Here is a 15,232-nt window from a genome sequence, read left to right as displayed (position 1 = left end):
TGTGATGTTCATAATACATAGTAGCTTTATCTGCTCTTCTTTCGCCCAGTAACCACTACTTTCCTCTTTATTTGGTTTGGTAAGGGTCACTGCATTCCACAGTGACAAAGATGGAGTCCACTCAGAGCACTGAGGTGGGACAGCTGTAGCTGCTACAAATGTCTCATTCTCTCCTTCCCCTTATCACAAGGCTGAGTGTGTGGCCCCAGGGACCTGTGGACCCTACTCCAGTAGAGCAGACTGTTGTAGAATAGAATGTTTGCTTAACTAAGTAAAGATGTGTTGCATTTGTTTAACTATGTAAAGCTGTGTTGCCTTTGTTTATACTGCATGTTTAATTATGTAAAGATGTCTGTTGCTTTACCTTGCCTGTCTAAGTTACCTGATTGGTCTAATAAAAAGCTGACAGCCAATAGCTAGGCAGAGTAGGGACAGAAGAGCTGATGGGCACAAAGAACAGCCACTGAGGAAGCAGGAAAGCAGGACGCACAGTATATTGTTGAGATAAGCAAGTCTGGGGCAGCACATGGATTATTAGAAAGAGATTGTTCAAAAATAAAAAAACTAGCTAGAAACAAGCCTAACAAGGCCGAGTTTCATAGTTAATAACAAGTCTCCATGTCATGATTTGGGGGCTGGCAGTCCAAGAAAGCCTGCTATAGCAGACAAGGAAACAAGTGTCATATAGGATGTTCAGAGACAAAGACAGGGTCTCAGTTATTTTGTCAATATGAGATAGAGTTCTCAGGGATGAGGGAAGACAAGGCCTCCAGCAGATGGTCTGTAGGAAGTCTGTGGGATGTTTTCTTGATAAACGTTTGATGTTGCAGGGCCCAGCCCAATGTGGATGGTGCCGTCCCTGGGTAGACCCTAGTCCTACGTTGAGGAGAAGCAGGTTGAGCAAGGTGCAAGGAGCAGACCAGGGAGCAGTGTTTCTCCCTACTCCCTGCTTCGGTCACTGCCTCCAGGGTCCTGCCTTGAGTTTCTGCGCTAAATCCCTTCATGATGGTAAAACTTTAGGTGAAAGAAATCCTTTCCTTTCCAAGCTGCTTGTGGTTATGGTGTTTATCACAGCAATAGACAGCTACGTGGGACAGAAATAGAGTTGGCCACTCTCCAGCTAAACTTCCACTTCAAACGCTTCCCCAGCTCAGCCCCATGTGCGCCTGAGTTCCCCCGAAATGGCTTACCTTCCGCTCTCCGGCTCAGCACCGTCCGCGCCTGAGTTTCCCCAAAATGGTCTACCTTCTGGCTTGGCTCTGCCATGAGTAGGGCTCACTGCACCAGAAAGGTCCCGTATGAAAACACTGATGGGAAGAGGAAGAGTAACAGAAGAGCTTCAGGACTGTGAAAACGTCCTGGTAGGGAAGATTTGTCTGCCTCGGACTAGGCAGGCTGCTCTTTGCAGGAAAAGCAGCTAGGACAAACGCAACAATGTACCAATAACTCTGAGCAAAGCCATCAGGCACCTCAACAGAGAATGAGCACAGCAGTGAAATGTCAGAGCAACCAAATCATAACTTCATGAAGTCTGTGTTCCCAACAAACAGGGAGAGCCATCGAACGGAAAGGCATGCTCCTAGAAACGGAGGTAACCAGCGGGATTTGTCTTACAGGACACACAATCTCAAGCAAGCTTCATTGTACATTTGTGGGTATATATTGGGGCCTATTAGCGAGGGCTAAGAGCGGGCAACTGCTCCATCTGAACACAGGCGTCTACTATGAAAGTGGGGAGCACTGCTCAATCACCATAAGTTGTGAACTCCTCAGAGAAGAAGGCCTAAATTATTGTCACACACAGCATTCCAGCTATGCTTCTAAAATCCTAGTCAGGTGTTCTTTCTATTGCTCATCTATTGCATAAATGCCAGTATGGGAGGACTCAACAGATGAGGTAACAATCAAGATGCAGACACACACACACATGTGCACACGCATGCACACACAGCAATTGTGTGGAGGGTTGGAAAACAATATGCCCCTCCCATCAGGTCTTTGGGAGGCATTATTCAGAACTATAGGAACACAGTGTGGTTAAAGGGTTTGAGTTAATTGCTCACAGAAGAAACTGTCATGTGAAACTGTGAGTTTGAGTCAGGCTGTCGTAGAAAGCTGTGAGACGAGCCACGCTTTTACCCTTCATCGAGTCTTCATACGGAGTGGTGACAGTCATCAACTGAGATCATTCCTGAGGTTCCCAGAAGTCTGGAAAGATGAACCTAATCTTACTTTCATAACCTTTATAAAGGGCAACATGTTACTTTTTGATTAAAAATAGTTTTTGGAAGGCGCTACCACGATCAAAAGATTTAATTACTTAAGGTTGATAACGACACCAAAGCAGTCAGTGGTGGGTGAGTCCACTGTGTTTCTGCATGGGTTACAGTTTGGGGGCCATGGTTTCTATTTTTCTGAATCTCAAAAATATCGAACAAAATGTCAAAAATGAGCCTTGCTCTCTTCAATCATTTTTTAAACGCATCTTTGGGACCCAAATGTCAAAGGTGTAAGACTCACTGTGGATCACGGGAACCCAGACAAGAGATGGCAAGTTGTCAGCGGTTACAGAGCAGGAGTAGCACTTGCTCTAAGCCGACCTCGTCCCTGTGGATCAGCACCAAAGGCACAACAGAACAGAAGCAGAAGGAAACACTTTCAGAGGAAGGAAACCTGGCTCACTGCGTGTTCCAATTTTAGTTTCACACTGTGTTCCGTGGTTTCTTAAGTCTGTTTTGATGTAAACATATGCACACTTCTTGTTTTGCTTTGTTCATGCTTGAATAGGTGTAGTCAGGACCACCCCTGTAGTCCAGTAGGCTGGCCTTGAACTTGTGATGTTCCGACTGTGTTAGCCTTTCTGCAACATAGAAATAGAATCCTTTGGGACTCCAGGTATGCACCACCATGCTGGGGCCCACATCTCTTTATGTTAAACCACTACCACTCTATTCCCACTTTGGCCTTTTCTCTAGTGCCTACTATACCTCTGAAGTTGGTTCACTTTTTCTTGTTTGTTCTCTACTTCCCTCTGCAGCAAGGGCTCCCTTGCTCACTGTGCTTACCAGTGCTTACAGCCAGGCCTGGGGCTGGGAGGCAAAGGGCTTGTCTTGCAAGCAGGAGGATCTGAGTCTGATTCCTATAACCCTGAGGGGAAGGAACAGACAGCTCATTGGGTAAAAGTGCTGGCGGAGCAGGCCTGAGCCTCAAGTTCCATCCCAGGAATCCACAGATCCCAGTACTCTTCGGGTAGGTGTGGCAGGGCAGAGACAGAAGTGTCACTTCTGGTCTTTGTAGCCAGCTAGACTGGAATACGGAGTGGCAGAAAACAAACTCTGCTCCACCAGGGCAGATGATGAGAACGGACTTCAGAGAGTTGTCCTTCGGCTGTCTCAAGTTATCCTGTTTTTTCTAAGATCATGTTTAGAATAATGAGCCTTTGTTAAGACTTCTGAATTCCTAACTGGATTATTTACAAATGAAAAATTCAGCAAGAAAATGCCCCAACCTGAAGGGGGTTGGCGCCATGAACTCCGTGGTGACGTCAGGGGTAGGGAGGGGCAATGGTCGAGTTCATAGCTGATGACAACAGTCTTCTAAACTGATCGCATACATCAGTTTAAAATTGACTGCACCTATTAACTCATTAGCCTACTAAATTTAGAGTTCATTGAGAATTTCACACAATTGATCATATTCGCCCCAACTCCTCCCCCTGAGCTCCTCTCAGATCTACCCACCTCCTAATCCCCCTCTCCCCCCCCCAACCCCGGACAAAAAACTTTGTGACCTTTTATCATTTAAAATGTAATCAACTCCAATGTATGTGTTGCTGACCTCCCAGGAGCTGCACCACTAAAGAAAATTGGCTGCCTTCCCTCAGAAGCTCTTCTCAGGGGTGGCAGCTCATGAGGCAGCTGTCACCCCTGCTCCTATAAGGAACCCCTCACCCAAATTCCTGTAAGTAACCCCAATTAAGCTCATTGGTTCACTGAGCGGGACTTTGGAGGTACTCGTACTTTGGTCTGGCCTGGGTTCCCTACCTGGGGTGAGTAGATGACTGGTGTGTTTTGTCTCCCCAGGAAAAGTTTTCTCACATGACATAGAGGTCCAGTGATGAACAACCCTGCCAAAGCCCACCTTGGGGACCAGTGACTTTATTGGGCTTACTGACTAAGCATGAGTAAGGGGTTACTTACAGGAGCGTGGGTGACCCGAAAGCAGCTGACCATCAGAAAGGTCTTACCCCAACACAAATGATGATTTACCTAACCTTCCACACTCTGTAATCCAGCATCTCTACTGGGACAGAGCCAAGGGCAGTGAGGGCAAAATTCCATGCAAATGGAAGGAGATGCAGAGGGAATGCCCGAATCTCATCCTTTCTATCCCCTTCTTCTGAGGACAGTCAACAGCCTGATCTCATGTCACAGCTATTCTGATGACTGACAGCTGTCATGTTAATCCTCACATTCTACAACACGTTCTCTTCTGCACCCCAGCCACTGTCCTTGAGCCAGCCACCTGCCCACCCCTGGCAGAGACCTATACACTTGGCTGCCTCTCTCCAAATCAACCCAACCAAGCTCCCTTCTAGACTGTGGAGGAGGGCACCTTGGCTACCCACAGTTTACTCCCTCCTGGGAGGGATTAGGCACTCTAAGACTTGATTCTAGACACACCCACAAATTACAATGTTCCAACTGTTTGCTCTTTCTAAATTCCTGAGCAGGATATTTACACATGAAAAGTTCGCTAGAAATGGTGTGTTCTGAATGAGGCTCGAGGGAGGTAAATCCTGGGGTAGTGTCTGAGTGGGGTCATCCAAGTGTGTGGTTGTATACCTCTTTTTTCTATAGCACAGGGACTTGCACTTCTATTATCAGAACTTTGGGACCGAACGGAAGTGCTGGTAGGAAAGGCATTTCAAAAAGAACAATAGACAGGACTTGTCCTATGCCTCAAAGATGTGAAGAGAAACCACATCACTCTTTGGGTGTGATTACTTAAAATAGGCATTTTCTGGAAGGTAATCAATTTCCTGGAAAACCCAGTTCATTTTAGAATCCCTGTCCTCATCCCTATTCAGCGATGGGAAGGCATCCTAAGCAAGCATTAATGAGTCCCCATCACGTGTCTAGCAAGACGGTGTTGTTCAACCCCCCAATAAGAAAGGTTGGATTATGCGGCACCTTTACTCAACAACTGATGAATACGGCCCTCCCAGCCCTAGCCAAAACAGTGCAATTTAGGGGTGTGATTTGGATGCTGAATGCCTGGTTTACTACAGTCTAAGGCCAAACAACACGGGGAAGTCCTCAGGAAGTGGTAGTCATTCATTACGTGGCAAACTGTCCTTATGTTAGGCCTTACATCACAGAAAAATTTTGGAATAGCGATATTGACTCCCTGGTTTGTTGCTCCCTTAAGACTCGGACAATGTCAGGAGACCAAACCAAGAGAGCTGAAAGCTTTTAGAATTCGGCCGACATCAACAGGTAACGTCCTCAGGTGGAAAAACCAACCAACCATCCAACCAACCAACCAGCCAGCCAACCAACCAAAAAACGTTGAAGGAGCTACAAGGCAAGGCCTACAGCCCGGGCGCTCAGAGAAGCCTGGCAGAGAGGGCCACGAAAATGTTGCAGGAATTTCAGTGACGGGGGACTCACGTTGGGAACTGACCCCAAACCTCGGGTTGGCACACCTGGACTCCACTGAAGCTCCCGTGCGGTCGCCATCGATCAGAGAACCACTCTCAGCCAATCTCTTAACCCAACACCTTCTTCCTGGCTGAGCCTACGCTCTCCCCACCAGAGGGAGTCGTGGGCCCCAGGGGCAACGGCGGCCTCCGTGTCCCGGCCAACTGCTAGGAAGCGGGCAGATTTTCAGAGAGCGTGGGTCGGGAAATAAATCCAGTCCGGGTTTTGACTGAACGGCGGGCCGGGAAGGCTACGAGGACTGGAGCAGGGGGCGGGCGGCGGTGAAGACACCACACAAACAGCTCGCGCCCAGGACGCCTCGGTAGGCCCCGAGCGCGCGGGCGGGCGCAGGGCCCGGAGAGGCGCGCGCCGGTCGGGCCGCCGGCCGCATGGAGCGCAGCGCGGCCCGCGGCTCCCGGGCGCTGCAGGCGGAGGCAGCGGCGGCGGCAACGGCGCGTTCGCTCACACCCACCCCCGCCCGCGGCCGGCGCGCCGCCCCGCCGTAGCCGCCGGCGTCCCCGCGGGCCGGGCCAGCGAAGGCGGCGCCCGCGCGTCCTCCAGCCAGCGGCCGCGGCCAGCCCCGGAGGCGGCCCCGTAGCGCCGCAGCCGCGCGTTCCCCGGGCCCGAGCAGCCGCCGTTGCCGCTGCCGCCGCCGCCGCCGCCGCAGGCGCGAGGAGCCCGGCGCCCCGGGCCGCAGCCCGGCGCAGGCATGCAAGCGAGGCGCCTGGCCAAGCGCCCCAGCCTGGGCAGCCGCCGCGGGGGCGCTGCGCCCGCTCCCGCCCCCGAGGCCGCCGCGCTGGGGCTCCCGCCCCCCGGCCCCAGCCCCGCAGCCGCCGCACCGGGAAGCTGGAGGCCGCCGCTCCCGCCGCCGCGCGGGACCTGTCCCTCGCGCGCCGCCGCCGCCTCGTCGCCGGTCCTGCTGCTGTTGGGCGAGGAGGACGAGGACGAGGAGGGCGCGGGCCGGAGGCGCAGGGCTCGCGGGCGGCTGGCCGAGAAGCCCCGAGGGGGCGCGGAGGAGGACGACGACGAGGAGGAAGAGGACGAAGAGGTGGTCGTCGAGGTGGTGGACGGCGACGAGGACGACGAGGACGCCGAGGAGCGCTTCGTGCCCCTCGGACCCGGCCGTGCGCTTTCCAAGGGCCCGGCCCGGGGATCGGCGAAGGTGCGTGCCGGGGGCGCCGCGGGCTCTCGGGGCAGCCGGGCGCCGGGGAGGTAGCGAGGGAAGGAGGAGGCCGAGCGGCGCGGCGCGGGCCGGGAGGGGTGTGTCAGGCGGCCGTGGGCAGCGCGCGGAACTGCGGCTCGGCGGAGCCCTGGCGGCCTGGCACTGCTCAGAGGCCGGGCGGGTTCGTGGTCCCGCGTGCCTGTGGGAGAAGAACGCTTCTCCCGGGCAGGGTGGGGAACTTGGGAGCGGGACGAGGTAGGAGAGGATCGCGCCTAATCTGTCCGGCGTTGACATTTTCTGCTTTGGGGACGCAGGAGTGTTTCCCTTGTTTAAGCTTCTGGAAACTAGCAAGCAGCCTGCTCCAGCTTTCTCCACCTGAGAGCAGTTGTTGATCCGTTTCCATCACAAGCACTTGTGAAGGAATCGTCAGCCTGTGCAGCAATGACCAGGACCTTGGTTCCCGCGTGGTTGTTGCTAGTGTCCCCCTCCCTCCCCGCGCTTTTCCTCGCCTTCCTTAAACTGGACGTCCTAAGCTTTTTGTGTCGGCCCCCTCCCCGCCCTTAAGGTTACAGCTGAGGGGAGAGGAAAGCGAGAAAGGTGGGGGTGGTGGGGTGGTGGGGTGACGTTCACAGTGATTGCCAGTTTCGGCGAATGCTCGCCAAGTCCCCATCCGCGCTAAAGCACCGAGCGATCTTTCCGTTTTTGTATCTTCAGGAGATAAAGGGTTTATTATTACACAACTGACTGGCTGAGGTTCCATGCACGCTATTGGACAAAGCAAACTGCGTTGAGGTTCATGCACCGTGTATGTTGCTAAGAAGTTTTGAGGGCAGCAAGTGGCAAACGAGGGAGAGTTGTTTCTCTCCAGATAGCAGAATAGCTCAAAATTCTTGGGAGTTTTCAGAAGAAAATGCATAATAAACAAGTTGATAGAGATTATTGTTTTTAAAATCTCCTTGTATCCGCTCTCAAAAGTGGCTGGAAGCTTGAAATTATATTTACAATGAAAAGTTCAACAGCAGTTAGGGCAGCCCCGCAATAGACGTGGAAAGTGTTTCTTTTCTAGACCACCCTGAAGTACAACTGCCTGGCTCCCTGTGTGAGAAGATTTGAGCAAATGGCCATTTGGGTGATAGTTTTTGACAGCTGCTTGCTGGAATCCCGAGTGCCCACACTCATTACTCGGCCTGCTGAAAAGCCTGCTTTGTGTGGCAACAGGATATAGCTGGGTTTCAATTAAGTTCCATAGCATCAGTGACACCAAATAAGACAGACTCCTTAGCGGTTTTGCTCAGACACACTCAATGAATGTGTCAGGGGGTTTGAACAGTGATTACACAAATTGAGATAGAAAAATTAATAAGTTATGCTCTGTGATTCAAGCAGGCCCCATGTAGGAAAGAAGCCTGTTCTTTAAACCCAGAATAGGGTGTGATCGTTAGCATTAGCAGAAAAAATTTTTCACATCTCCAAATGAATTCAAATTCTTTCAAATTTCTAACACATTGCTTTGCTCACAAGTTTTATAGCACATTGCTCACAACTTCTGAGAAGTTACATGTTGAATATGCTGCGGTATAATTTATCTTCTTCAATTTAGCGCTATCCTGATACTGCATCTGAAGAGAGTTTTTTTTAATGGATCATAACAAATTCATTTGCATTTCTGTGTATCCATGTGCTCATTTGTTTGACAAATATTTACCGAGCACCCCCTTTGTGCCAGGTGCTACTGTGGAACACAGCAGGGTATGACTTTATCATAGCATGGCAGCTAGCCAATGTGTGATCATGACACCTAGGATTTGTGCTGTGGCTACTCAGCTTTCACCAAGCCAAACTTCAGCCTCCTGAGGGGAGCCGGTGACCATGCCAGAGCTGGTTAAAGCAAAGAGATGGGGCTTGATTCAGTAACTGGTTTCTTAGTCTCCCCTCCTTTCCCATCTTTAGCAAGTCTAGCAGGTTATCAGTGCACAGATATTTATGACCTGCACTTTAAACATATTACAATTATAATTGTGTATGTAGAGTGTATGCTTGCAGTGGTATGCGTGGGGAAATCCGAGTCCTTCCTTCCCATCCACCTTTCTGCTTTCCAGAGCTCAAACCCAGGTTGTCATGCTTGCACGGCCTGCATGCTTGTCCCCACCCTCTGGACCTCTCAACTAGTCTTACGACTTGCAGGAAAATACCTCTAAGACTTAATGTTTCCTCCTTCATGCTTAGGAACCACGTTTGTCTGACTTAGGAGCTGTGTCAGAAATTGCTCTGGAGCCGGTGGGTGGAAATTTACTATGGCTGTGTACTGCAGTGAGTACCGGAGTGCGGGAGGGCAGCCAGCGGTGGGGATGGCAGGCAAGCAGTTTGAAACAGCTGGTTCTTCTGCCCGGTGCATCCTCCTCACAGATGTAAATCAAATGCACTGAGTTCCTGAGCTGATCCTGCTGTGGTGCTTGGATCACGACTGAGGAAACCAAACCAAGGGAGTGGGGGTGGGAAAATAAAAAGACAAGGCTTGCCTGGCAGACCTGGGGTAACTGGGAGGGAAATGGTGCTAATTTCATTTAGATTCTAGAAAGAAAAGAGGAGACTTCTGGTGGGGGGAGCGACACCCTTCTTGGGAGGGGGTGTATGATCTTTAAGCAGAGACACGTTGTGCAGGATCCTCCCAAGATCCAAGGTCAGGAAATAGTGGTTGTAACTCTCAGGTGAGAAGCTGGGACTTGGCAGGATGGAGGTCCGCGTCCAAGGCAGGCCTGGGCCGGTGTAGAGAAAGGAGGCTCTTTGAGGATAGAGTGTGGTGTCTCTGGGAGGTTCATCAGGAAGAGCTTGCCAGGTGGGGGGGGGGGGGGTGGAGACCCGCAGGGGGTGCTGGGAGAGCAGTGAGGTACTGTCGCTCATGCAGCCCTTGGAGCGCTGCTTGGCATTAGGGGCCGGCAGGAGTGGGCTCAAGACAGTGGACCAATTCAGCGTCCATTGTGAAGCTCATCCTGCCAGAGTGTTTGATGGCCTGGGTGAAGGAAGCAAAGAAAGGGAAGGCAAAGGATGGCTCTGAGCCCTTTGCTGAGACTGGGGGAACTGCAGGCCAGAGGGCTCTGTTAGGACGGATGAGGAGTGAGGTGATGGGAGTCTTGGAGGGGGAGGTTGCAGGCAGGCTGGTGCGCTTAGGATGAGGATCTGACGGGGAGGCCTGGGCTAGAAAGGGAATTTGAAAATCAGCAGTCCGTTGATGTCAGAGGCCATACTGCAGTCTCATAGAGCGGTACCTTGGGCCGGGCTCTGGATGCAACACCACTTCAGTGGATTCTAGGATGAGCTGGTGGAGGTGGTCGAAGCAGCATCAGATGTGTAGAAAATGTAATGTTCAGAAACCAAGAGAAGAAATCGCTTCAAAAACCGAGGGACAAGTAGTAAGGTGTGGAATACATACAAAGAGACATTCCTTTGTGCTGGGTAAAAGGAAACTTGGTGCTGTTTTTTTTAAAGGTTCATTCTTATGTGTCTGGATGCTTTGCCTGCATGTATATGTGTGGTCACCGTGTGTGTGCAGGGCCTTCGAGCCCAGAAGAGGATGTCATCTCCCTGAACTGGGGTTAGACGGTTGGGAGCCCTCATGTGGGTACGTGGATTGAAACGAGGACCTCTGAAAGAGCTGCCAGTGCTCTTAACCACTGAGCCATTTCTCAGCCCCCACCCGTTATTCCTGATAGAAGTTTGTGTTGTGGTCAGGTGAACTGAGCCTTGACGGCAAGGGGAGGCTGTTAGGGTGTGTGTGACGGCAAGGGGAGGCTGTTAGGGTGTGTGTAGAACTCTCGGGAGTAAGAAAGGTCTATTTTGTTTCTTACAGGTGAGGTGAAGTGAGCTCAGGACTAGTGAGGAGAATGAGACGCCACACCTGGTGGTTTTCTAGTGCTTTGAAACTTTGTTCCAGATTACTATACTTTTAACCCTCCTTGGATCCAGCCAAGTCTTCCATGAGCTAGGACTCCAGTTTCAGCCTGAATTTTACCTGTTGCCACGGATTAGATTAGATGGGCTGATTTCTCATTCGGAGTTTGGCCAAGAAAGAATTCCCTGCGAGGTGCAGAGTGAAGGGGTGGAATTCTTTTCCCTGAACGAGAAAGACGGAGGGCCCCAGCTTCTTGCTGACTGCACCTGAGTGCTTCGTCTTTCCTGGAGCTCGTTCCTCCATTGTCTCCTTCCTACAGTGTTTGTCACGTAGGCCTCCTCAGGACGGCCTCTTGTTTTATCAAACAAGCAAGGAGAATCTTGGGGCCACCAGTAGGTTATCGTCCATGGGCAGAGGTGAACTCCTCTCTTTGCCACATTGTCTTGGTTGGAAACAAGTTAACAGGTTGTGCCTAGTCTAAAAGGCAGAGATTATCCAAGTCCGTGGAGATGTGAGCATCCCTGGGCATCATCGCTGGGAAGTAAGAAAGGAACAGGAGCAGAGCAGGTGGGGGGGTGGGGTCACTGCAGAGGGAAAGCCCCTGGGAAGCTGTAGAGGATGGACCTGGAACCCAGGTGGAAGAACTGGAGCAGGTGGAGCAGGTGGAGGACCCTAGCGGAGGTCCAGTCTTTATATAGACGATGATGGTCAGGTGACCAGCGCATGCCGAGAGCCTCAGTCCTCCCGTGCAGAGATTGGAGCGGTGAGAGTGACCTGAGGTTGTGCTAAGAGCTGGAAACGACGTCTGGGAGAGCAGGAAAGTTGCCGGACCCCGTAGGGAGCCCATCTGGGGTTTGTGGTTCCGTGTTTATAGAGCAAGAAGCTTGCCTGGGCGTGTGGTTCCCCCAGCTCCATGCTCTGGCCTCCTGCACAGAATGATAATCATAAAAGCAATCCCAGCGAACACAGACAGAGTGACTCACGTGGCCAGTGCAATTGCTTTCCCCTTCACTGGGCACCATGGCTAGCCAGCATGAGTGAGAGGCAGGTCAGGTGAGACTGTTACTTTTACAGAAGGGACAAACCACTAAGATGCACAGACTGGAGTCCTGGGCAGTCTTCTGCCGAGCTGCCCTGTGGAAAAGGCAAAGCTGGGTTAAGCAGGGTGGAGTTTCTGCAGGAGTCCTGGCTGTGGAAAGGAGAGGGACAGACTGGTTCTTGCTGGTGCTGCCTGGGCTCTGAGGGACCACGGGATACAGAATAATAAGGGCAGGAGACTGGGGGCGGAGCAGTAAAACAGTTGAGGAAATAGAGGTTAAATCAATAAAGCCATGACAATGAGGTTTCAAAAGAATGCTAAGAGTGTTTTCTGCATCCTTTTGAGGCAGGAATTATCCTAAATATTTCATCTGAAGGAGGACTTCCTGAGATTGTAAAACTCGAATTAGTGAGGCCTCCGTTCTCCAGCTGAGGATACCAGCTTAGGCAATATCCCACTTCAAGATAAATGGTTGCAAATAGAGGCTTGAGTTTGCCATCGTAGCCTGGGCTTTTAATCACACCTTGTTCTCCATGGTCTGTTTGGGTCTTGTGTTTCTAGGTTCTTACCACCATATTCAAATAATTTTAAATGCACATACATAGTAAGTTAGCAAGAAGTTTTATTTCATTTATTTAAAAATTTCTGTATGGTGGGGTGTGTGGGTGGGTGGGTGCACATATTACTACGTGCACATGTGGAAGTCAGGACAACTCTGGGGAGTTGGGTCTCTCCGCTTTGTTGAGGTGAGGTTCTTGTCTGTTACACTGTGTACTCTGAACTAGCTGACCTGTTAGCTCCTGGGAGATTCTCTTGTTTCTGCCTCTTGCCTTTTGTCTTACAGTAAGCATGTGATACCTATAGATGCTTCCCACCACATCCACCTTTTTAGAAACCTCCCTCTTGTATCAAACTGAGGCCCTCGGACTTCTGCCCAAATGCTTTGATCCACTGAACTTTCTCACAATCCCATTGTGTTTTACTCAGAGAGACTATACAGAATGCACTACAAGGAATCAGTGCACTACTTCAGCTAGAATGGCTAAGAGTAGCAGTTATTGTTTGGGGCTTCCCTTTATGGGGTCCAGGAGGAGTTGGTTGCTATAGGGAGCAGCGCAAGTGATCCTCTGTTTTGATTGACAAGCTAGAGGTATGTGAGTCTTTCTTTGGTGTGTGTGTTCTTTCCACATGTGTGTGCTCTTAGTCACCTGCACACCCAGGCAGAAAGTTGGGGAAATAGGGATTTCCCCTCAAAGTTGCATAGTTGGCCTTGCAGTTTTTAACTGGTTCAGGCTGGACTGGCCCTCTGCCTTGAGTTCCCAGACACAAACCAGGACATTTTTAAACAGAAACTAAACACAAAAGGAGAATTACTGAGGAGTTGCCAGAGGAAGGGAGACCAGTGCGTTGTTGGAAGCCGAAATCAGGATATAGGTAGATGCAGCTCAGTGGATGTCCCAGGTTGCTGCGTGCATTGCTGGAAAGTGTGGATATAGGGAGCTTTCCGTTCACTTGGCTGTTCCAGTTTGAAACCCTCTAGTGTGCAGCTCGGAACTACTGCCCAGTTTTCTCTGACTGCTGAGAAAGCAGAAAAACTGACGCTACAAAGTATCTGGGATGCACCACTTTATTGCTGTAGCGTCCCTCCCCACATTTAGTCATTAGCTGAAACAAGAAGAAAAACTTGGTATTACAGTGATTCCTGTTTCCATATGGGTGTTTGCATACCCACCCTACTCCCGAGGAATCCTGACAGTCTCCTGCGAGGGCCTCTGCAAATGACAGAGTGACATGAACGATACTTCAACTAAGGTTTTACTAACAACCCAGTAAAAGGCCAGTGTCAAACAGAGGAAGGCTTTAATGATATCTCCATTTTTGGCAAAGATAGAACAGTGGGGAGCTTGGATAACAAGACCCAGGACAGTGCTTTCCAGTGCTATGTAGAAGTTTAACCAAGCAGAACTCAGCAATCTAGAGAGTTTGATAATTCAGTGATATAATAAATTACGAGGAACGTGAAAGTTCATCAAGATTTCCTGTATTGAAAAACTGTGGAGAAAATGCTTTTAAATGAAGTAATGTATATTAGCAAGACTGTTCTCAGTGCCCCTAGTGTTAATTAGACATAGTCTGGCTGTATGCCAGCTCTCCAGGGTGGCTAACACATTTTCCAGCTTATCTCTTGACCATCAGATGACTCAAGGCACCTTTGGCAGGGACCCCGTGTCCCACACTGCCTTCCAGTTTGCTAACAAGTGCATGTTTTACAGATTGTCTGTCTGTGTTGGCCCCCGGAGAAGGTGTGTGCTAAAGATACTACACACAGTTGTCCTCTAGAGACCTGTAGACTGCTGGAGTTTGAAGGGACACGGAGATTAACTAGTAATCTAATTCCCTGCCTTGTCTGTGGAGAACACAAATACCTGTCCAACTCTGACTTTTGATACCGGGCCTCTCTCTGCCCACCCGTAGTCACCACAATCTTCTGTGATTGTTCCTTGAATGACCCTCACACCAGTCTGTTGGAGTTGTGGATAGGGACATCGCGGTTTTCTGAAGTATTCAGCTTCTAACTTTGAAAAGCTCATTCTATTGTGTTACTGTGGGGGTGGGGTGGGATGCCTGACTTGCCACTGGTATGAATCCTGCCTGGGCCTGTCCCTTTCCCCCTCCCTGTGAGGCTTTCAAAGGATATGCATACTTAAGAGAATGGTTACAAACAGAAAGTCACCCTGAGCCACTGGCTGTGACCCCTTGTGCAGCGTGTACCTGGTAAGCTTGCCTAGCGAGCCGTGAACTCGGGTCTCTTCTGTTAACACTTGGCCATGGTTGTGTAGGACTGCCCATACCACAAGATTAACAAAAGGGGACCTGAAACCCCTTACCTCTTAATGAGAAGGAGCCAAAGCAAGCAACAGCCCTTGCACATGGCTGAACTTTAAATCCCTGGGACTGGATTCATTTAGCCCCATCCCAGTTAGATGAGCATGCGCTCCGGGCTCTTGCGGTCATGAGGGGCCAAAGCCTGCTGTTCTGCCCTGCTGCACCCACAGCATCAGAATTTGCGATCTGTGTGAAACAGTCTTTGTCCCAGTGACTCTGATATTTGCCTAAGTCAGACCTTCAGCTGCCCCGTACAGTTTCATCTTAAGGCGAATACACAGCTTCTGACTGATTTTGGAAGCATTCCACAATACTTGCAAACTCTCATGACCAACCTTGTGGCTTGGTCAGATACCTGTTTCCAAACCAGGATGATTCGTGGCTGTCCTCACTCTTCAGTGGGATACTTGGTGTACACAGGGAACTAGCAGTGCCTGGGCTGCCTCTGCGTCCAGGGAGCCCACAACCTGCCAGATGCTCTGTAGGGAGGTGTGAAGTCCTCTGTTCCCTTCGCATCTCATACGATCATGATTAGTTCTTCCAGGCCAACTTAC

At 50.6% G+C, this 15,232-nt stretch overlaps 1 protein-coding gene and 1 long non-coding RNA gene across 3 annotated transcripts in view; one reads left to right on the top strand and one right to left on the bottom strand.

Moving 5' to 3' along the window:
* The window catches only part of LOC125391122 (uncharacterized), a 43,616-nt gene extending 37,742 nt beyond the window's left edge, over nucleotides 1–5,874 (bottom strand). The window contains exons 1-4 of one of the 2 annotated variants that reach the window (XR_015735157.1): nucleotides 5,708–5,874; nucleotides 2,521–2,860; nucleotides 2,140–2,208; nucleotides 1,191–1,307 (exon numbers count right to left, since the gene is read on the bottom strand). This is a non-coding gene — a long non-coding RNA (uncharacterized LOC125391122). The remainder of the gene's footprint in view (nucleotides 1–1,190; nucleotides 1,308–2,139; nucleotides 2,209–2,520; nucleotides 2,861–5,707) is intronic. The other variant, XR_015735158.1, reaches the window with a different exon arrangement.
* Nucleotides 5,875–6,396: 522 nt separating this feature from the next.
* Nucleotides 6,397–15,232, top strand: part of Znf704 (zinc finger protein 704) — a 189,363-nt gene continuing 180,527 nt past the window's right edge. Inside the window, exon 1 of the mRNA XM_085677385.2 lies at nucleotides 6,397–6,864. Coding sequence (XP_085533511.2) covers nucleotides 6,412–6,864 — 453 coding nt within the window. The 5' untranslated portion in view covers nucleotides 6,397–6,411. The remainder of the gene's footprint in view (nucleotides 6,865–15,232) is intronic.

Source organism: Myodes glareolus, chromosome 16, assembly GCF_982192425.1.
Source record: "Myodes glareolus chromosome 16, mMyoGla1.1, whole genome shotgun sequence".
NCBI lineage: Eukaryota > Metazoa > Chordata > Mammalia > Rodentia > Cricetidae > Myodes > Myodes glareolus.
Note: the sequence above shows the minus strand (reverse complement) of the source record. Positions and strands in the feature narration are given on the sequence as shown.